General features: G+C 54.7%; 2 protein-coding genes across 2 annotated transcripts in view; one reads left to right on the forward strand and one right to left on the reverse strand.

Moving 5' to 3' along the window:
* Window positions 1-15,832, reverse strand: part of LOC116828199 (INSYN2B protein-like) — a 23,617-nt gene extending 7,785 nt beyond the window's left edge. The window contains exons 1-2 of the mRNA XM_032786251.2: window positions 13,682-15,832; window positions 3,619-3,693 (exon numbers count right to left, since the gene is read on the reverse strand). Of these exons, the coding sequence (XP_032642142.2) occupies window positions 3,619-3,693; window positions 13,682-14,193 (587 nt within the window). The 5' untranslated portion in view covers window positions 14,194-15,832. The remainder of the gene's footprint in view (window positions 1-3,618; window positions 3,694-13,681) is intronic.
* The window catches only part of LOC116829840 (dedicator of cytokinesis protein 2-like), a 248,983-nt gene that overhangs the window by 78,738 nt on the left and 147,319 nt on the right, over window positions 1-22,926 (forward strand). The window lies entirely within an intron of this gene.

Here is a 22,926-nt window from a genome sequence, read left to right on the forward strand (position 1 = left end):
ACACACCCAAAACTTCCCTCCCTTGAGATTTGAAAAATCTTGTTTCCTGATTGGTCCTCTGGTCAGGTGTTTGGTTCCCTTTGTTAACCCTTTACAGGTAAAAGAAACATTAACCCTTAGCTATCTGTTTATGACACCCCCCTCCTACACGGTAATGGGGACAGTGTCCCCCAGCCCTCCCTCACTCACAGGCCAAGCAACAGCTGTCCCCCTTCCCTCCCCCTTTCTCTTGCTCAGGGCTTTGTGGCTTCTTTGCCATGGACTGGGGTGGACCTGTGGAAAGAGGGAAATGGCGACAGGCACTCCTTGCCCCCAGGCACAGAGGACTAAGAGTTGAGCCCCTGGGATCCCAAACTCCATGCACTAGGGCCCATTACCCAAGGAGGAGGCATGTCAGGGCTGGGGGAGGGTCTGCCACAGTGGAGAAGCAGCACAGGCTGATGGGGCCCAGCAGGAGGTGACAGTTTGGAGGGGCTGTCACTTCCCATGCAGAGCTTTCGCAAGGCATTTACCAACAGCCTCACTTTCCAGCAAAGGCTCCTTAGCTCAGTCAGATGGGAAGGGCACAGAGTGCTGGCCGGTGAGAGGGGAAGGAGGCTTAGGGAGCTCCCCAAACAGACATGCAGCTCTGCTGATGCCCCTTGATCTCACCCCTCAGAACCCACTATTCCAGCCATGGGCTCCCCACACAGGGCACAGACTTAAAGCCAGCAGGAACTATCATGATGAACCAATCTAACCTGCATAACACAGGCCAGAGCAGTTCATCCAGTGACTCCTGCATCAAGCCCAGAACTTCTGGTTGAGCTGGAGCATATCCTGTGGCAAGAGAGTCATCGAATCCTGATTTAAAGACTCCAAGCGACTGAGAATCCACCATATCCCTGGCTACACTGTTCTAGTTACCCTCACATAAACGTGTGCCTTAGTGTACTTTGAATTTGTCTCGCTTCCAAGCATTGCAGCCACTGGATTTCCCATGTCTGCTGACTCGGACTCTTGGGGCTCGGGCTGCAGGGCTGTTTTAATTGCGATGTTCCAGTTTCCTATTTGAATTTGTCTAGCTTCAGCTTCCAGCCACTGGATCATATTTACCTTTGTCTGCTAGATAGAAGAGCCTGTTAGAAGTATTTGGTCCCACTGTAGCTCTGCCGATGCTCCTCAATCTCAGCCCACAGCCTTACCCCTGCTATGTCAGGCCTAGCTTTGCCAGGCACAGGTCCCCGGGCACAAAGGCACAGCTGAAAGTTCTTGAGTCTGTGCACTAAGTGCGCACCCCTCCTGTGTGCCTGGCCCACTTTGAGATGTAGAGCGTGGCTTATACTGTGCAGCCAACAAAGCTGAGCATCGGCTCCCCAGTGACCCAGCTACGGCTGACAAGACTTCCTTGCACTGGGCTCTTCCATCTGAGTGCATCAGGTCTGCAATGGCCTTCCTGGGATACATCAGCACCTCTGTCCTTCACCTGTCTCCCACAGGCCAGGACTCCCTTGGGCATAGGGGCCTGTTAAGGAACCGTTAGGGGGTGTCTGTTTGCACATTGCTCCTCATCCCCTACTTTCATAGGTGCTGACTCTGTGGTGCTCCAGGGTGGCTGCTGAGCACCCACTGGCAGCCCACCTATCAGCTCCCCTCACCCTCCCAGTGCTTCCCATCCGCCGGCACCCCTGCAGATCAGCGCCTCCTCCTCTCTCGTGCCTTCAGCCTGCTGTGATCAGCTGTTTCGCAGTGTGCAGGAGGCTGGGAGGGAGAGGGGAGGAGCGAGTGTCATGTTTGGGGGAGGGACAGAACTCTGCAGCAAGAGGTGGGATGAGGGTGGAGCCTTGGGGGAAGGGGTGGAGCCTGAGGCCTGGGGTCAAGCACCCCCCCGGTCCCCCAGCACTTTGGAAAGTCAGCACCTATGCCTACTTTGTATTCGCAATTGGCAGGTGGGTTGCTTTATGCAGATGTGGGACTTGGGGCGGTTTCACAAACCTTAGTGATGTCTGTTTTGAGTACTTAATGTGAGTGGTCATGTGGTGTGATGTCTGTTTCCTGACTGGATGGTATAGGTCTAGGCTGTATCAACCAAAGTAGCTCCTGCTTCTTTTAGGGAGTGGAGCAGAGTAAGGCAGTAGCCTGCCAGGGTGAGGGGAGGTGGGTAGTGTGTGAAGTTTTGGCTCTGTATGTGGACCCAGGGGTCCTGCTTGCCTGTGGGCAGGAGATCCAGGGAAGTCATTCTCCTGTCCTGGATGTGCATTGTTGGGTTTATGATGCAGGAGTGCCAGCTCACATGGTTTTATTGTCAGGTATGCGACATTTGGTGTTTTTCCTAAAGCACCAGCTCCTGGAGTCATGTGATTATGTGGGAATCTCAGCTTTTAATTTTTTTTTAAAGGGCTAGATTCACAAAGAGACATAGGCTGCTAACGTTGCAGTTAGATACCTAAGTCCAGCATTTAGGCACCACTGGAATTCACATTAGCCTTGCTCAGCTGCTGCCGAGTTCTAGGTGCTTGAGTTTCCACTGTTAAAAGCCCTGAAATGCCTAAATTTTGGTGGCTGGGCATGTGCTCAGCCACCTCTATACCTAAGTCCCAGCAGGATTCTTAAGCTAGGCATTCTCCCCCCAGTCTTGCCTTTGGGGCCTGATCCAGTAGGCATGCTCAGAGCCCACCTAAACTGACATAAAAGCTGGGGGCGGAGGAGTACCCACACTTTATAACTTGGAGCCTCGTGATTAAAGCATTCACCCAGGATGTGGGAGACCCTCCTCTGCCTGATGAGGAATCAGGATTTGAACCTGGGTTTCTCAGCTCCCAGGAGAGTGCCCTAAACACAGGCTATGTGCTATCAGTAAATAGGCACTGGGCCTGAGAACAAGAAGGACACTGGAGCCCAGTGGTTAGGGCACTCCCTGTTCCAGTGACGAGTCAATCATTTCTACCCCTATGTGTGGGGTGAAGCACCTCAGTCCTGTTGTGCCCTCCACAGAGACAATTGGGGGGGCTACCCCTCCGGTGTGCAAGGTGAGGGCTGGAGAGAATTGCATAACCCAGTGCCAGTGCACGCCCTGTGGGCCCCTTCCAAGTAGCATGTGAGACCTGCTATGTCTGGGACTGTGTTGCCTTGCAGGGGCTGCAGAGAAGCCCTAGCAGAGACAGCCAGCCCGAGGGCCCTGCTTTGGAAGGCTGCACTTCTGGTGGCAGCCATTTTCAGCAATAAAAGTGTGTGTAGGGGGGGAGATCATGTGCGTGTGGACCATAAGGGCATGTTGAGTCTGAAGTGAGGGCCAATGGAGAGGCAGCGTGACCCCCCCTGCCCCTGGAGGGCTCTGTAACTGGCACTGCTCCACACTGTGAGGTTTAAGGAGGCTGCTCCCATTCTCTCTTGCTGAGAGCCCAGACTGCTGCTGACCCGCTCACAGAGTGCAGAGTCCCTGAGGGGGTGCTTTGCCTTCTCCCAGGCCAGGTTTGCTGGTCTCTGAAGGGTCCCCAGCGCTAAGTTAGTAACAGCACCAAACTGCCAGTCACTGCAGGAGGGAGGCCAAACAGGGAATTCTGCTACAGGCTTGGTCGGTGGAGGCAGGAAGGGAACCAAGCTGGGGATCCGTCCCAGGGTTGGCGAGGTGGCTCTTACCTGTAGATTATGCACGCGCAGTCCCGGCAGGTCCCACAGTTGGCGATATCCTGCCCTGTCCGGTATGAGTGTCGCCTACAACAGAGCAGAAACCCCATGAGCAAGGAGCCCTGGGGTTGCTGTTCCCAGTGTCTCTCAGACCCCTCCCTGTAAGAACTCCCCAAGGGTCTGTAACATCACTCCGTTGCCATAGGTAGGATAGTGACATCAGTGAGGCAACAGAGCAGGAGCCAATGGGCCAGGGTGATCGGAAAACTTCCTGGAGAACTACAGATGGCAAGACGACGACAAGGGGCATGGAGAGCATCCTGAGGGAGTGTCACACGAAGAGGGGCTAAGAAAGTGGGGCTGAGGATCCGGACCACAGGCAGCAGAGCTGTGGGTGGGGTGGCAGCATCACTCACAGCTTTTGGAGAGGAGACAGGGAAGCCTCCAGGATCTTGCCTATGGGATGGGAAGGCTGGGTTATAGGAACCCAGGACTCCTGGCTTCCACCTCTCACTCTCTCCAGGCAACCTGCCACTGCTTTCTCCTCAGCACAACAGAGACAGTGGCTCAGACCCATCTCCGGGAGGTAATGCCAGTGTGAGCAGAGGGTTAGGATGAGCCTGTGCCACTCATACTAGATGGTTTGCATAGATTCTCAGGCCAGCAGGGGCCATTGTGATCAGCTAGTCTGACCCTCTGTATAGCACAGGCCAGAGACCAGCCCCGCAATAATTCCCAGAGCAGAGCTGTTAGAAAAACAGCCAATCTTGACTGAGAGATTGTCAGTGATACAGAATCCGCCTCCACCCTTGGTAAATTGTTCCAGTGGTTAATTACTCTCACTGGCAGAGGTGAAAGTAAGCCGGTCCAGTCCGGTCCCATGTACCGTCAAGAGCTGGTATGCAATGCCGGACTGGACTGGCTTCCCTGAAGGTGATTTAAAGGGCCTGGAGCTCCAGCCGCTGTGGGGAGCCCTCGGCCCTTTAAATCACCGCCGGAGCTCCAGCAGCTGGGCTTGGGTGGGAATGTAAAGGGCCCAGCGCTCTGGCCACTGCGGGGAGCCCCAGGCCCTTTAAATCACCACTGGAGCTCTGGCAGCAGGGCTTGGGCAGCGCTTTAAAGGGCGTGGGGCTCTCCACAGCAGCTGCAGCCTCTGGCCCTTTAAATCCCCATCCGAGCCCATCTGCTGGGCTCGGGTCTGGATTTAAAAGGCCTGGAGCTCTGTGGTGGCCGCAGCCCCGGGCCTTTATTTCGCCCTACAGCCCCGGGGCTCCCAGACACCTCTGCAGCTGGTAGCTCTGGGGTGTGATTTAAAGGCCCTGGGGCTCCCAGCCACAGCTGGAGCCGCAGGGCCTTTAAATCTTTACAGGCCTTGCCTTTTCCGGTTGAGGCCACGCCCCCACTCAGGACTCCAGCCTACCGGTAAGTCCTTTTAGTTACTTTCATCCCTGCTCATTGGTAAAAGTTTATGCCTTATTTCCAGTCTGAATTTGTCTATGTTCAACTCCCAGCCATTGGATCAGGTTATACATTTCTCTGCTGGACTGAGGAGCCCCTTATTAAATACTTGTTCCCCATGTGATACTTCTAGAGTCCCTGCTCCCAGGATAGAGTCCCCCACTCTGTAAGCGTGGCCTAGTTCTTGTTGCTAGATGTACGCGTTCACAGGTAGCCATATTAGAATGTGTATTTTTTATTTGCATACAGGTTGCCAAGGGATCCCGCTCGCTCTCTAGCAATGACCTGTCCATTTCACTATTTACCACTCCCCCGTTTGTATCATTTAGTTTTCAGTGCAGGGCCAAGCTGAGTTAGTATCACAGAATATCAGGGTTGGAAGGAACCTCAGGAGGTATCTAGTCCAACCCCCTGCTCAAAGCAGGACCAACCCTTCCCTGACTCAGAACAGACTTCATGCTTCTCACCAGGTTGCAGATCAGGGTCGTAGGAGCAGGAGCAGCTCTAGCTTTTTTGCCGTCCCAAGCACAGCAGGCTGGCTGTCTTCGGCAGCACGCCTGCAGGAGGTCCCCAGTCCTGCGGCTTCGGCGTACCCACCGCCAAATCCGTGGGACTGGTGGACCTCCCGCAGAAATGCTACTGAAGGCAGCCTGACTGCCACGCTCACAGTGACTGGCAGGGTGCCCCCTGTGGCTTGCCACCCCAGGCATGCGCTTGGAAGGCTGGTGCCTGGAGCCGCCACTGGGTACATGATCACCTACATGATCACCCTGCTGGAACGCCTCCTCATGGTAGCTTAGCAGAAAACCTGGTGGTCCTTTGCACTCTGAGCTCTCTGGGGAGCCTGTGGCCTGTAGAAAGCCTGGAGTGAACCTCGCCCCAAACACGACACACTTTGTACATGTGCCCTCCATAGCTGATAGTGCAAGAAGCATGGAGACAGCCCCTTGTTGGTATAATGTAGCATTTGTGGGATGAGGAAACCATTAGAAGGATCAAGCTGGATGGACAGTGTGATAGACTCAGGCCAGTTGGGAACAGCAGAGTAGTAGAAGGGAGATATACTGGTCACTGAATAAGCAGTTTTCTTTTCCCTGAGTGACCAGAGCAGGAGCTGCTCTACACTAATGAGAACACTTGACTCCAATTAACCTGGTAAGAGTCAGGTGAGACTGCTAAGCACCTGACTATAATTAAGGCCCCTCTGATGCTATAAAAGGGCTCACTCCAGTCAGGCCAAAGAGAGCCAGAGGAGAGGAAGTGTGTGCGAGGAACTGGGAGCAAGAGGTGTGCAAGAAGCTGAGAGTGAGTAGGCATCCTGTTGGAGGACTGAGAAATACAGGTGTTATCAGCCATCAGGAGGAAGGTCCGGTGGTGAGGACAAAGAAGGTGTTGGGAGGAGGCCATGGGGAAGTAGCCCAGGGAGTTGTAGCTGTTGCGCAACTGTACCAGGACTACACTCTAGACAGCTGCAGTCCACAGGGCCCTGGGCTGGAACCTGGAATAGAGGGCAGGCCCGGGTTCCCTCCAAACCTCCCAACTCCTGATCAAACACAGGAGGAATTGACCTGGAATGTGGCGGTTTCCCGACCCACAGGGTGAATCTGTGAGGTGAGCAAATCTGCCAATAAGCGCAGGACCCTCCAAGGTAGAGGAAGAACTTTGTCACAACAGATAAAGACAGCAGCTGGACTTGCCAGCCTGAGTCAGCCCCATGGCCCATTTAGCCCTGTCTCCTATCTCTGATGGGGGCCAGGACCATTTGCCTCTGTGGAAGGTGTAAGAAACCTTACAGCAGGCAGAAGTGGGGTCATGTGCTCCAACTGTGGTCTCATCCAGCCCACGAGGTGATAAGCCCTGTCTCAGGACTGGAGTCAATCCATTCCTGGACTCGCTTCTGAGCATCAACTATTCTCACACACGAGTACGTTCCTCTGTTCTCCACACAGATGCCTAGCCCTGCTTTAAATCTTAAGTTCTTGGCCCTAACACCATCCTGTGGTAGAGAGTTCCAAAAAATAATTACAGTGTGTATGAAAGTATTTCCTTTGATCGGTTTGAAGTTTCCCCATTCAGTTCCATTGCCTGTCCATGTGCTGTGAACCAGGGAGAACAGGAGCTCCTGCTTCTACCACCCATCTCCAGCCCATTCAGTATTTCATAGCCCAATCTCCTCTAATGCATCTCCTCTCTAAGGGAGCAATACCAGGCTGGTCAGACCCTCATGAGAGAATTTCTCCAAGACTCAAATCATTCTTGTTGCTCCTTCATCTCTGAGCTCCCCCTAATTCTGCAGTACAGTAGGTGAGGTGAGATGGCCAGGACGGCACACAGTATCTAGATTCATGTTAAATGCCAAAAGGCTAGCAGTGATCACATGACTAACATAGTGAACATCAGTGTGACTGTGGTAGGACCTGAGGCTAAAATAGGGAAAGAACAAGTTAAGAATTGCTTAGACAAGTTAGATGTTTTCAAGTCAGCAGGGTTTGGGGAAATACATCCTAGAATATTTAGGGGACTGGCTGAAGAGATCTCTGAGCCATTAACAATTATCTCTGAGAACTCGTGGAGGACAGGAGAGATCCCAGAGGCCTGGAAAAGGGCAAATATAGTACCTGTCTATAAAAAGGGGAATAAGGACAACCCAGAGAATTGTAGACCAGTCAGCTTAAATTCTATGCCCATAAAGATAATGAAACAAATAATCAAGCAATCAGTTTGTAAGCACCTCAAAGATAAGGTGATAAGTAACAGTCAAAATGGATTTGTGAAGAACAAGTCATGTCAAACCAAGAAGCCTGGTAGACAAGGGGAAGCAGTATATGGGATATATCTCAACTTTACTAAGGCTTTTGATAGTCTCACATGATCGTCTGCCTTGTGCAGGAGGTCAGACTAGATGATCATATTGGTCCCTTCTGACCTATGAGTCTATGAGTCTCACAAACAAACTAGGGATATAGATCATAGACGAACCAACGATAAGGTGGGTACACAACAGGTTGGAAAACGGTACTCGGAGAGTAGTTATCAATGGTTCACTGTCAAGCTGGAATGGCATACTGAGTAGGGTCCCATAAGGATCTGTTCTAGGTCTGATTCTAGTCAATATCTTGATAAATAATGTGGACAGTGGCATAGAGATCACGCTTATCAAGTCTGGGGATGGTGATACCAAGCCGGGAGGGGTTGCAGGGGCTTTAGAGGATAGGATTAGAATTCAAAATGATCTGGAAATACTGGAGAAATGGTCTGAAATAAATTGGATGAAATTCAATCAGGACAATGCAAGGTCTTCCACTTAGGAAGGAACAATCAATTGCACAAATACAAAGTAGGCAATGACTGTCTAGGTAGGAGTACTGTGAAAAGGGACCTGGGGGTTCTAGTGGATCAGAAATGAAATATGAGTCAACAATCAGGGCCGGCTCTAGCCATTTCGCCGCCCCAAGCACGGCGGCACGCCACAGGGGGCGCTTTGCTGCTCACCGGTCCCGCAGCTCCAGTGGACCTCCCGCAGGCGTCCCTGCGGAGCGTCCACTGCTCCCACGGCTCCAGTGGAGCATCTGCAGGCACGCCTGCGGGAGGTCCACCTGAGCCGCGGGACCAGCAGATCCTCCATAGGGACATCTGCGGGAGGTCCACTGTAGCTGCAGGACCAGCGGATCATCCGCAGGCACGCCTGCAGGAGGTCCACCGGAGCCTCCTGCTGCCCTCTCGGCAACCGGCAGAGCGCCCCCCATAACATGCCACCCCAAGCGCGCGCTTGGCACACTGTGGCCTAGAGCCGGGCCTGTCAACAATGTAACACTGTTGCAAAAAAAAGTCAAACATTCTGGGATGTATTAGCAGGATTGTTGTCAGCAAGACACGAGATGTAATTCTTCTGCTCTACTCAGCACTGATAAGGCTTCCTCTGGAGTATTGAGTCCTCTTCTGGGCATCACACTTCAGAAAAGGTGTGGACAAATTAGAGAAAGTCCAGAGAAGAGCACCAAAAATGATATGACCTATGAGGAAAGATTGAAAGCATTGGGTTTGTTTAGTCTGGAGAAGAGAAGACTGAAGGGGGCCATGAAAACTGTCTTCATGTATGTAAAAGGTTGTTATAAAGAGGAGGGTGACAAACTGTTCTCCTTGTCCACTGAGGACAGGACAAGAGGCAAAAACTGCAGCAGGGGATGTTTAGTTGATAATCAGAAAACAATCTTCCTAACGTCAGGTGGTTAAGCCTGGAACAAATTATCTAGGAGGTCGGTGGAACCTCCCTCTTTGAGCTTAATGAACATGTTAGACCAGGGGGGGCACTTTTTGGCCAGTAGAGGCTCAATCTGGGTATGGAAATTGTGTACGGCGGCGTGATTCTTACAAATGGGGTGTTTGATAGGTGTGCGTGCAGTGGGTGAGGGCTCTGCGATTGGCCAGAAAAAGAGGAGTTTAGGTCTAGTCGAGAGTGCTGGAAGGGTCCAGGGCTGGTGGCAAGGGGGTTGGGCGTAAGGGGGGGCCGCGGGGCTGGGGTGTGCTGTGGGGTGGGATGAGCCTTTTAGGGTGCAGGAGGGTGCTTCAGGCTGGGACTGAGGGGTTCGGAGGGCAGGAGGGGCTGGGGCACTGGGGGGGTGAGGGCTCTAGGGTGGGACCAGAAATGAGGAGTTCAGGGTGCGGGTGGGGGCTCTGGGCTGGGGCAGGGTGCTGGGTGCGGGAGAGTGAGGGCCCCGGCTTGGGGTGCAAGCTCTGGGGTGGGGTTGGGGATGAGGGGCTTGCGGTATAGGAAGGTGCTCCGGGCTGGGACTGAGGGGTTTGGAGGGCAGGAGGGGGATCAGGGCTGGGGCAGGGGGTTGGGGCATGCGAGGGGTCAGAGATGCAGGCTCAGGCAGCACTTACCTCAAGCAGCTCCTGGAAGCAGCTGCATGTCCCCCCTCGCTTTCTACACAGAGGCGCAGCCAGGCAGCTCTGTGTGCTGCCCTGCTCACAGGCGTTGCCCCTGCAGCTCCCACTGGCTGCAGCTCCTGGCCAATGGGAGCTGCGAGGGCGGCGCCTGTGAGCGTGGCAACACATGGAGCCCCCTGGCTGCCCCTAAACATAGGAGCCAGAGGGGGTACATGCCACTACTTCTGGGAGCCACAGCACACGTGCACGGTGCAGCCCCCGACCCTGCTCCTGAGCAAGAACTTGAGAGCTGGATTAAATCGGCTGGCGGGCCAGATGTGGCCTGCGGGCCATAGTTTTGCCCACTCCTGGGTTAGACAAACCCGTCGGTGATGATCTGTATAATACCGAGTCCTGCCTCAGTGCAGGGGACTGAACTAGATGACCTAGCAAAGTCCCCTCCAGTGCTACATGTCTAGGCTTTTGTATATTTTTAAGGCCAGAAGGGTACTACTGTGATCATTTAGTCTGACCACCCAGAGTGTAGGCCACAGAACCTCACCCAGTAATTTCTGCGGTAAGCCCATATGGAAGTTCTGTTTGAGCTACGGTGCCTCTTTGACAAAGAGATCCACTCTTCATTTAAGAGTGATGGAGAATCTACCACAATCCTCCGTAAGTTGTTCAAGTGGTTAATTACCCACACTTAGGCCTCGTCCACACTGCTACTTTTCAGCATTGCAACTTTCTCGCTCAGGAGAGTGAAAATGCTGGGAGCTGTGCTTCCAGCTCTGATAGCTACTTCCCTCATTGGGGCGGTTTTTTTACAGCGCTGGGAAAACTCCCTCCCAGCGCTGTGCCATGACTGCACAGCCACGTTAAAGCAACATGCCCTTAGAAAAAAACTGCTCCTTATTTCTAGCTTTAGCATTCAGCCACTGATCTCATTTTGCCTTTGTCTGCTAGATTAACGAGCCCTCTGCTCCCCATGCAGGCAGTAACCAGTTGCAATACATCCCCTCTTATCCCTCTCTTGGATAAACTGCATAGCTTGAGCTTCTTAAGCCTCTCACTATTAAGGCAGGTTTGCCAGAACTTCGAATCGTTGTAGCTCTTCTCTGACTCTCTTCCAAACTTTAACGTTCTTTTTGAAATGCAGACACCAGAACTGGCCATGCTTCAGGCACACTGGTAGAGGTGGATGTTCTGGTCTCCAGGGAGGGGCAGACTCACACTTTGGGCCCCATGTCTGGCACGCATCAGGGGCACTGGTGCTGCTCCCACATCCCCATTCCCAGGAGCAGCAGTATCAGTGAAATGAACAGACATGAACACTGAGTGCTTTGTTTGGAGAGCCCTGACTGCACACAGCAGGGAGGCCTGGATCCCCAACAACAGAGGCCGCCTTGGGGAGTCAGTCTGTGCTCTCACTGCTGCTGTAGATTCCTTTTTCTGGAGAGAGCAGTGCAAATCAGCTGCCGAGTCTTGCATTCCTCTCTGCCAATCCACATTGTACAGGCAAGGGGCCAGAATACATGCGTGACCCAAAGGCAAGGCATGCTGAGCTGTAAACCAGGAGAACGTGAATTCTAAGCCCAGCTCTTCCACTGGTGCAAATATATTATTGTCCCTCACAACCACTAGTAACCCATGGCTCACACCACAACCTAGACGAAGGCAGCTAGCATTCACCTGGTTTACAGAGAACTAGGAGGTTCCACCAGATCTCTACAGATAGGCCTAGGTCCCGAATCCACGTGCTTAATATGACAGACCCAAATCTCATCCACTTTGCTCTGCAGCCTTTCTGAAGCAATGTGCTAAATGCATGTGTAACCCCACTGATGCAGTGCGGCTTGCTGTCACTCCCTCATGGTACATCCCATATGGAGGATTCTGAGGATAGGGTTACCCTGCAAAAAGAAATGAGCCGCACCTCTGGCAGTAAGTCTCAGTGCCCCGATCGATGAACTGTCGTTGGCAGGGCTCAGGCTCTGGGGCTAACGATAGCAGCGCAGACATTCAGATTTTGGCTGGAGCCCGGGCTCTGAAATCCAGTGAAAGGGGGTGGGGGTCCCAGAGCCAGCTCCAGCCCAAGCCCAGATGTCTACACTGCTGTTTTCAGCGCCAAAGGCCAAGCCCACATCAGTTGACCTGGGCTGCGACTCACTGTTGTGGAGGGGGTTTGCAGTGTGGACATAACCTGAGTCTGTTACTACTTTCACGCTAATGGAGCAGGTTGTGTATTTAGATCCAAGCCTTGAGTTCAGTCCTTGCAGACAACTCAAACTGAAGCATAGTTGTTTGGCTGTAATGTCTAGAACTACTAAATCATGCTCTGTCCCCAGTAACCCTGATACCAGCATCCCACCACTAGCTCCCAAACACTCATGGAATGGTGACAATGTGTCCTGTCTTGCTCCATGGGCTGACCCACACAGAGGATATTAGCAAGCTTTCCTCACTCCTCATCCCCCAGAGCTGTGGAAGTCTAAGTGGTGGATCTGCAACTCATGGGTTCAAACTCTGTTAATGACTCTCACAGTGTGAGGACTCTGCAATTAGCATTGTTATTTTGTATTGCAAACCATCCTATGGGGAGGTACATCTGGATGGTGTGTTTGTGATGGAGTAGGGGCTGTCTGTGTCGGGAATGGGAGAGCAGGGGAGGACTTCAGGGGATGGACAATACCAGAGCCTGGAACCTGAGCTAGGTAAGGGAGGGGAAAGGTCAACACCTTTGCCTGGGAAGGAGGACAAAGGAAGGGGCCGGCAGGAGGGAAGTAGTTTTTCAGTCTGGGTTTGGGGCTGTGGGGCGGAATTCAGGGTATCCTAAGCTGGGATCCAAGCACCCTGAAAGCCCAGAAGGACTCGATTGAGGGGTCCTGACTGTGCCTGCAAGCTCTGCTGTAACCTGCGTTCCTGTTGTCCAATAAACCTTCTGTTTTACTGGCTGGCTGAGAGTCACTGTGAGTCCCAGGAAGAGGGGTGCAGGGCCGGACTCCCCCACACTCCGTGACAGTGTTAGCATTTGTTTTACTGGTGTAGTTTTAGTGTTTGTATTTTGTTTAATAAGAACTGTCCCTCTAAGAAGGTAGGACATTTAATTGTGCAATGGGTTTGCTAGCAACTGAGTGCACTGGTAGGAGGCATTGCCTGTGTGAGCTGCAGAAAAGTCTGCACTTGAACTGATCTTTCAAGACAGCAGCCTCACTCTCCAAGGGGTAGCAATAGTAGGTACAGGGCCTGGCTGCTTCAGGATAGTGCTAACGAGCTCCGGCGCCTCTCTCCTGCAGGGAACCCGTTTGAATCCTACCTGGCTCAGGAGGGCCTGACAGCAGTTCCCATCTAAGGGCCCTGTCTGAGATGAGTTTGGGGATCTCCGCTCCCATGACACACACTCATCCCTGTGCTTTATGCTGGCTGGCAGACTCAGTAGAACGGCCAAGACACGCTGTGCCCGGAGACTGGATTACCCCTGTGACCCAAGGGGGAGGGCAGATGTGTGTTGGCAGGGGATGAGGAGGCCTGAGAGCAGGCATGGCAGGGCTGGTGCCCCATGGACAGCTGGGGGTCAGCGGCCTGGCATTGGGTCAGTGCTGTTTGGACAGTAGGTCGAAGTTCTCTGGAGTAGTGTTATCCTTCCCTGACCTGATACCATGTTTGATTGCTGAGCCAAACCTATGGCAGGGAGTTGTGCACTTTGTCTTTCCCCCTCCCGGCAGCCCACCTGCACCCTGCTGCTCACCCATCCCGCTGGGCCTCCTTCTTCTCCAGGTCCTGGATGACATCCAGCAGCATCTTGATGGTTTGTTGGCTGGTCTCCAGCACCCCTTCCAGGGACTGCAGCTGGGACTGTAGGTCCCCCATTTGCCCAGGCCCCACACCCACATGTCCCTGAGATGTTAGGAAATGCTCATCCCCCTTGGACAGACCCACTTGCCCTTTGGCTGCAACCACCAATTGCAGAAGGTCCTGAACTTGGTGCAGAGTCTCCAGCTGCTTGGCCGTCAGACAGGGCTCACCCAGCGGCTCGTTGCTCCAAGGGGCCCCTGGAGTCCGGGTGAATTGCTGTGTCCTCGGGGGTTGCTCTTGGCTGGATGTGGAGGTCAGTTGCTGAGGCTCCTCCAAGTTCATGAGGCCACACTCGGTCTGGGTGGCCTTCAGCTGGCTGCAGATGCTGGGCCTTGCAGCCACAGACTGGGCCCATCCACTGCTGGGAGCCTGGTGGCTGAGGGTGGCTGGTGTCTTCTTCAGCATGGTGGCTGTAGTACTGGGCAGGCTTGGTGGTGGCAGGACTGCACTGGGGGTGTGGTTTGAAGGGAGGCAGCTGGGGCTGCCCCAGGACGAGCTGTGTTGCTGCTGCAGGGCAGCAGTGGGGTCTCTTTGGGAGGGACACTGAGCTGATTGGCCGAGCCCATGGCTGCCGGCAACGTGGTTATGAGCAGGCTGGGATGGCAGGTTCTGCTCAAACTGGCTCCTGCTTTGAGGCCGTGGCTCTACAGGTGGCCCAGACTGTCCACATGGCACAGAGGGAGGGTGCAGGGGACATGGAGCAGGGGCACCATGGCGGCCCTTAGGGCTCCCACAGTTTCTGGTGTATGCAGGGGGCTGGGGGGAGCAGAGGCCGGGGCTGGACGCTGGTGGGCAGCCCTTTTGCTGGGAGGTATAGTTGGCAGCAGCACACCTGATGGTCCCTGGATAAGGTGGGCCAGGAGCCCTGGGCGGTGGAGTCAACTCGTGGCACAAAGTGGCATGTGGAGTGGGGCCTGGCTGCCCCTCTCTGCTGGTGTGCTGGGTGAGGGGGGAGGCAGGGAGGTGGTTGTGTGCAGAAAGGCTGGTGAGGATGCAGTGGGGGAGATCCCCGCTGGCTCTGGCGGAGGCGGGTGCCCTGGCTGGGCCCCAGCAGCCTGTCTGGCTCTTGCTAGGCTCCCAGGCGGCGGCCAGCACCTCCTGCTGGGCGAAGTCGCAGGTGCTCTTGCTGAGGACTCAGGAGGCTGGGAATTGCTGCTGGAGGCTGGGGGAGGTCTGGATGGCCGTGCTCAGACACACCTTGCTGGGCACAGGCAGCGTCAGTGAGCGCTGCTTGGCCTGGTGCCAGCCCCACTGGGCGTCCGAGGCACAGTTTGCCACCAGCTCAGGGGAATCCCTGGGAGGCGTAGAGGCACATGGGGTGTTGGTGTCAGGTGTGGCTGTTGGCTCCTGCGGGGGGCTCGCCTCCTCCCCAGGGTTGCCATCCACCAGGTCTTTGAAGCGTACCTGCTGGGTGCGGTTGCGTCGGTGCTTGAGGCGGGTCTCGATGTTGGGCGAGTCGCGGTTGAGCAGCACCGAGCGTACAGTCATGGCTTTCTCCTGGCTGCCCTCATTGCTCCGAGCCAGGCAGGGGCTGGTCTCCTTACTGACCATCTCGTGCCGCCCGGCCAGGCCCGGCCCTGCCCTGCCCTCAGGCCCCAGGCTCCACTCCCATGCTCCTCCTCCCTGCTGCTTGGGAAGCTGCAGTACATGCGCTGCAACCTGGCAGAAGGAGCATCTTCTCCACCTGTCAGAGCTGCAGCTGGAGCCCCGTGTTAAGGGCTGCCCATAGCTTGGCCAGGGGGCCAGCTGGCTTCATCCTCTGCTGCTTGTGGGTCTTGCTGATGAGATAGTGACCAGGAGGAAAACTGAACAGGAGGAGCAGGAATGAGGCTTCTTGGCATGCTGTCCTGCCTCTGTCCTTTACCCCTAAAGCTTCCGACAAAGTGCCCCAGCACAGCTGGCCCTGGCTGGCCCTGAGCCTGGCCTGGGGCACCAGGAGCCCATTCTCCTGGCTGCTTTTCTGTCTTAGTCACCCCCAGGGTTGGCCCCCCTGGGGGCAGGATGGCAGCAGGTCCAGGCCCAGCTCATGGCTCCCATGCTCCCTTGGACCTGCGGAAACAGAGAGACTGTGTGAGCATGGAGCCAGCGCAGGAGCTGCAGCATGTCTCCTCTCACGTTCCCTCCCAAGGGTAGCAAAGTTTCTAGCACACTCGGCTGCCTCCACACGGAGTTGCTGGCCCTTTTCGAGCCCTCCCTCTCAGCTCAGGCAAGATCACAAACCCAAAGAGACAAGCTTTGATCTCCAGCGCTGCCTCTTCAGCAAAAAGGGAAAAGGAAGCCCCTTTGGCATAAACATGCTACAAGTTCACAGCTCAATTCAAGCAGAAGAAACTGTTAAAAATAGCTCTGCTACATTGGCGCTCTGTGCAGGGCAGACAGGCTGCGCCAGGGAGCCAGCTTCATGCAGGGCAGTGATGGGCCAGGGTCCTGGGGGCAGGGAGCCAGCTCTGTGTGGGGCAGTGAAGGGCCAGGGTCCTGGGCTCCCCACGGGCAGTACCAGGCTGGGGTCCTGGGTGCAGGGAGCCAGCTCACACAAAACATGGCAAATGGGCCAGTGAGAAAATGTGCATCATCCCTGAGCCAAGGGCTTTCCTGCTGCTCCACAGAGGACACTGCTGGCAGTTCAGCAGGCATCCAAGAGCTGCATCTGTTTCCCTGTCTTGAATACAAAGAGGCAGTCTGTGGGAACTGCAAGTCCCTGCATGGTGCTGTTCCGAGTGGAAGGTGTCCAGCCCCTGCTCTTCCACGAAAGGGCACCCTCTCCCCATCAATTCTACTGCTGCCCCTCAGTCTCAGCCTGCCGCTCCCTCTCCTCAATCCTGAACTTCAGTCCCCCGGCTACTCCAGGCCTGGGCGCTCTGCCTGCAGCCGCCCCTCATTCCCCCGGCTACTCCAGGCCTGGGCGCTCTGCCTGCAGCCGCCCCTCATTCCCCCGGCTACTCCAGGCCTGGGCGCTCTGCCTGCAGCCGCCCCTCATTCCCCCGGCTACTCCAGGCCTGGGCGCTCTGCCTGCAGCCGCCCCTCATTCCCCCGGCTACTCCAGGCCTGGGCGCTCTGCCTGCAGCCGCCCCTCATTCCCCCGGCTACTCCAGGCCTGGGCGCTCTGCCTGCAGCCGCCCCTCATTCCCCCGGCTACTCCAGGCCTGGGCGCTCTGCCTGCAGCCGCCCCTCATTCCCCCGGCTACTCCAGGCCTGGGCGCTCTGCCTGCAGCCGCCCCTCATTCCCCCGGCTACTCCAGGCCTGGGCGCTCTGCCTGCAGCCGCCCCTCATTCCCCCGGCTACTCCAGGCCTGGGCGCTCTGCCTGCAGCCGCCCCTCATTCCCCCGGCTACTCCAGGCCTGGGCGCTCTGCCTGCAGCCGCCCCTCATTCCCCCGGCTACTCCAGGCCTGGGCGCTCTGCCTGCAGCCGCCCCTCATTCCCCCGGCTACTCCAGGCCTGGGCGCTCTGCCTGCAGCCGCCCCTCATTCCCCCGGCTACTCCAGGCCTGGGCGCTCTGCCTGCAGCCGCCCCTCATTCCCCCGGCTACTCCAGGCCTGGGCGCTCTGCCTGCAGCCGCCCCTCGTTCCCCCGGTTACTACAGGCCTGGGCGCTCTGCCTGCAGCCGCCCCTCATTCCCCCGGCTACTCCAGGTGTGAGGGCCTGGGACAATCCGTAAAGCAATCTCCTCTCGAGGAGCAGGGACTCTTCCAACTCAGCTCAGTTGGGATTTCACTCAGAGACCCCCTCCTACCACCTTCAGCTGGAGGCTCTAGGCTTGCCGTGCGCTGTATCTAAATGGCATGGCACAGAATCCTCCTCTGCCCTCACTTCGGGCACTACAGTATGTGTCCGGAGTTAGACCCCTGTCACTCCTCGTGTCAGAGGCAATTGGAGTCACTGGCCGCTGCAGGGCCCTTGGTTCTATTTCTCCAAGCAATAGTAGATACAGCCCAGCCCAGGGCAGGTTAGGAGAGTGCCCTATGGTCCATTTCACAATGCTGCACCCACTTGCACACACGCTTCACACCGTGGGCACCTACATGTCTTCCCTGCCACATCAGCTCTGTCATGAGCACACACGCTCCCCCCACCCTGTGATCCCACATCACACCCGGGCATACATCTCCGGCCACACCCTGTACCAACTCCAGTCTCCTCCGCTCTCACGCCTCCTCTCTGCTCCAGCCAGGGTTCCCACTCCCTCCCGCATGCAGCACATCACAGCGCATGCTCAGCAGTCCTGCTTGAGGTGCCCCCTGCCATCCTCCAGACACCCCAAGGGGTGTGGAAGAGAACTGCTTTGGAGCTGTGGGGAGAGTTAGAGCCACTAACACGCCGGGAGCAACGCTCCTTTGCCGTGCAATTCAGGCTGTGTCTACACTGCTACTTTCAGCGCTAAAACTTTAGTCATTCAGGGGTGTGAAATAACACCTACCGTGTGACAAAAGTTTTAGCGCTGAAAACCACCAGTATAGACAGAGCTTTATCGCTGGGAGCCGCACTCCTGCCGCTTGTTCGGGATGATTATTTCTTATTGCTGAGAGAGCTCTCCCCGGGTGATAAAGCGTGACTACACTGCCCGCGCTGCCGCGCAGTGACATGGGCAGTGGAGACATACCCAAAGTGTCCCTGATGTCCAAGGTCTGTGAATATCCAGAGGTGCCTGCTGAGCAACTCCAAAAGTCCCGCCCCCCTCCTCCCCGCACACCCCTTCCTCAGCACCCTTTGAGTGCTGCTGCCTTGTTCCCTACTGCATGTGAGCAAGGCTGGGCCTGGCATAGAAGGGATCGCCCCCTGCAGCTCGCATTCGGGCCCTGCTCCCTAGATTACACCCTGTGCTGCCCCCCAGCGCCTCATCTGGGAACTGCACAGCGGCATTGCTACCCTGTTTTGCAGATGGCAACGCAGCACGTGCACGGTGCTGCACCCACATCCCTTACAGCTCGTTCTTCTGTAACCAAGCTGCCGACTCTGCAGAGTGGCCCAGAGTTAACAGGTGCTGAGAACAAGCAAAGTTCCCAGGTGCTGAGTGAGCTGGATTCCCGATACCTCCCCCAGAAAGCAGCAAGCTGCACAACTCAGAGCTTAGCAAAACCAACCCTGGGTAGGGAGGGAGCTGCCCAGTCCCTCCCATCTTGGGGCATCCCCTTCTGGAGTGGTGGAGGGTGGTGCCCACAGCCAGCCTGCCACTTGGCACCTGATGCAGCAGCTTTCTGCTCAGCATTCTGCTCAATGCGTTGCCCAGCCAGACTCCCAGTCACAGGGCAATTTCCTTTCCTGCTCTTGGAGCTGTGCCTAGACAGGGAGATGCTTGTAAGGCAGAACGCAGTGAAGACACAATGGATGGGACACCTAGTTAGTATGGACAGCAACAGGTTGGAGAGAGTCATTACTCAAGGGACAGAGTGAGCTGCAGCCTCCTTCCACAGCGCCCAGCATGCTGCTGTTCCCGAGAGCTGCAGGGTGAGAGCCAGCCAGAGTCCAGTACAGCCAAGAGGCAGGAGGGGTTCAGGCAATGCTGCCTAGTGACAGTGAGAACCCCCCACAACCACCCTGCTCTGGAGAAGGAAAGGGGGAACACTGCACACACTGGCTGCCCTGGGAGCACTCACTCGGGGTTTATACACAGATCCCACCTCCCAAAGGCAACCCCGAGCTTCCCTGTGTGTTTCTGGCTGCATTTCCTGAGCACAGCACTGCTGGCAGGAAGCATTGGGCATGTGCCCTCAGTGGGACAGGGCTGCAGGACTCAGGCCATGCTGTCCTGGGGATGCCAAATAGGAGGGGGAGTCACTGCAGGGGGAAGGGTCACTATGAAGCTTGCCATAACAAACTGATGACTCCATCCAGTGCATGGAGCCAAGGGCTGGGAACCCTTGCCAGGGAGGCCCCGTTTACTCTGGAAGGCCATTTTCTAGTCTCTGCCTGAGCTTAAGCCATGGCAGGTGCCTGCTGTGGACAGGTCAAGCCAGACCTTGGGCTCTACCAACTCCCCCAGGGGCACCCAGCAGGCCTGTGAACACTAAGCCAGATCTCCTGAGTCCCAGTCCAGTGTGATCCACTGGCATTTGCTAACTTGAGTGCTTGACTTAGCAACCTCATGGATGCTCTTGTCACATAGATCTGTGTTTTCAAAAAAGCTGAAATGCCCTCCTGTGACCATAGCAACCTGCTGGGATTCTAGCAAGAGAAGCTGGTAGGTCCTTTTCATCCCTTGAGGCTGTTCAGGGACTCCCCTTCAGCAGCTGAACTGGGCCTCTCAGGCTGGTGGTAAAGCATTGGTGAGGGAGCAGAGTCGCTGCCCCACTGTCATGGTGAGGGAAGGGCCAGGCTAGAACCCAGGGTTGGGGTGCGGGGCTGTAGTCAGTACATTGGGAGGGGAGTGCTAACTCAGCAATCTGTCACACTGGTACCGGCTTTGTTCTCTCCCTGTAAGAGCCTGGGGACCCCAGTCAGGGAGCAGAGTCCTATCGTGCAGTGCAGTCCATGCCCCAGAGAACTCAGGCTGCGCATCAGACAGGACGTGACAGGAGCCTGGATGAGAGATGGGGGTAGCACTGATTGCCGTGACCCCTTCCCGAATCATGTCTCATCAGTACTAGGATACAAGTGACACGAGATGGAGGAAGTCATTGCAACCAGTAGTAAGCACTTATCGAAATCACAGATGCCCCACAGAATGGGTCAGTGAAGCACAGTGTGGGAATTGAGGGCAGGGCTAGCAGCGGGGCTGCCAGGTGGGATCAAGGAGCACTGGCAGAGTTAGGTGTCGGGAAGTTTTCACAGGACCTGCCCTTGTCTGTACAATGGCGTAGCTGATGTGTCTCCTTTGAGTTCTGTCTGCACAGAGAGCCCTCTGTACTATAGGCCACGTCTATACGATGCGCCATTTCGGCGCGTTAAAATCGAAAGCTCGGGGTTCGATATATCGCGTCTCGTCTAGACAGGGATATATCGAACCCAGAGCGCGCTTACATCGATTCCGGAACTCCACCAAAACAAACGGAGTTCCGGATTCGACATGGCGAGCCGCGCACATCGATCCCGCGCGGTGAAGACGGGTGAGTAACTCGATTTTAGATATTCGATTTCAGCTACGCTATTCTCGTAGCTGAAATTGCGTATCTAAAATCGATTTTCACGCGTTGTGTAGATGGGGCCATAGTCATCGTTCCCTCAGGAGTAGTGACCACTGAAGCTGTGCATACTGCCCTGACGAGGTACGTCGACACAGCATTCGGGAGTGAGTGGGAGTGATCCCTCAGCCTGGGTCCATAGACGTGGGCAAGTGGGGCTCATGCTAGCACTCTAGAAATAGCTGCGTACACAGAGCACTGAAGTTGAGCTCACGCTCTGAAGCCCACCCCCACCCTAGGCGTCAGAGCACTGGAGAACGCTAGGTGATTATAGGTCTGTCAGCCCCACACTGATCCAGGGCACAATAATGGAATAGCAGACAGAGGACTCAGATGGGAAAGACAGGAAGGTAATAGACAATGAGCACAGCTGTGTGGGAGACAGATCCTGACTGAGGTGGGATCTTGTTTTGATGAGATTACAGGTTTGGTTGCTTAAGGTACACTTAGACTTGGTACAACGTGACATTTTGATTAAGAAACCAGAATGACACACAATCAACATGGCACACATTAAATTCATTAAAACCTGGTTAACTAATAGGTCCCCAAATGTAATTGTAAACAGAGAATCATCACTGAGCAGGAGTGTTTCTAGTGCAGTCCCACAAGGATCAGTGGCCCTCTGCTATTTAATATTTTAATCAATAACTTAGAAGAAAAACTCACCGCTGATGAAGTTTGCAGATGACACAAAGATTGGGGGGGAGGGGTGAAACGAGCAGCGAAGAGGACAGGTCACTATAGCAATCTAAGATGGGCACAACTGAACAATGTGTTTTAAATATGGCCAAATGTGAAGTCATACATCTAGGAACAAAGGGTGCAAGCCATACTGACATGATGAGGGATTCTATGCTGGGAAGCCATGACTTTGAAAATAACTCCGGGGACTTCAGGTGGATAATCAACTGAGCATGAGGTCCCAGTGTGACGCTGTGGCCAAAAGGGCTAGTGTGAGCCTTGGATGCATGAACAGGGGACTCTCAAGGAGGAATAGGGATATTATATTCCCCCTGTATTTGGCATTGTTGCAACCACTGCTGTGATAACGTGTACAGTTCTGGTGTCTGCGGGTCAAGAAGGGTGTTGATAAATTGGAGACGGGACAGAACATTTAAAGAGCTGGAAAGCGTGCCTTATAGTGACTGATCTCCTTAAGTCAAGCTCTGAGGAATACCAAGGAGAAGGTTATGGGATGATTTGATCACAGACTACAGGTACCTACATGGGGAACAGAAATTTGACAGTTGAGGGCTCTTCAGTCTACAGAGAAAAGGTCTAACACGATCCAATGGCTGGAGGTTGAAGCTAAATGAATTCAGACTGGAAATAAAGTGCTAATTTTTAACAGTGGGGGTAATTAATCACTGGAACGATTTACCAAAGGCCTTGGTGGATTCTCCGTCACTGGTTATTTTAAAATCAAGATCTCGTGTGTTTTTCTAAAAGATCTGCCCTAATTCAATCAGAAATTAATTCAGGAAAGTCTTATGGCCTGTGTTATGCAGGAGGTCAGACTAGAGGTAAACACAGTGGCCGTGTTATCTGTGAGCCAATGAACCAGAGAGGCTGGTGTCATGGACACTTAGATGCAGAGCTCTTTGTTTGTGCAGCGTGGTGCTCTTGAGATGTCAGAGAAACGTTCAGGTTCTGCTTCAGCAGTAAGCCGTCTCCTAACATCCCCCCTTAGCCATATACCCCCTTCTCGTCTCCCTCCCTCCTTCCCTCCACCCCCTAAAAAAATCTCTTAGAAGATTTTAGCTTCAGAACCAAGGCCTGGGACCTGAAAGCCCCTGAATCAAACTCTGCCATCAAGTCTGTTGATCAGTCCTGTAGCCCTCAGGATCCCTGCAGCTGCCATCCAACTTGGGTTATATCCAGTGTCTGATTTCTCGAGATCAATGACTACCTTGTCTGGTGCATGAACAGCTCCTCCATGGACACCTGTAACATGTCACCTTATTCCTGTGGGGCTGATCTATTGGTTCTGGTCAATCCAGCAGAAAAACCAGCCAACA

The sequence above is a fragment of the Chelonoidis abingdonii genome, chromosome 5 (assembly GCF_003597395.2).
Source record: "Chelonoidis abingdonii isolate Lonesome George chromosome 5, CheloAbing_2.0, whole genome shotgun sequence".
NCBI lineage: Eukaryota > Metazoa > Chordata > Testudines > Testudinidae > Chelonoidis > Chelonoidis abingdonii.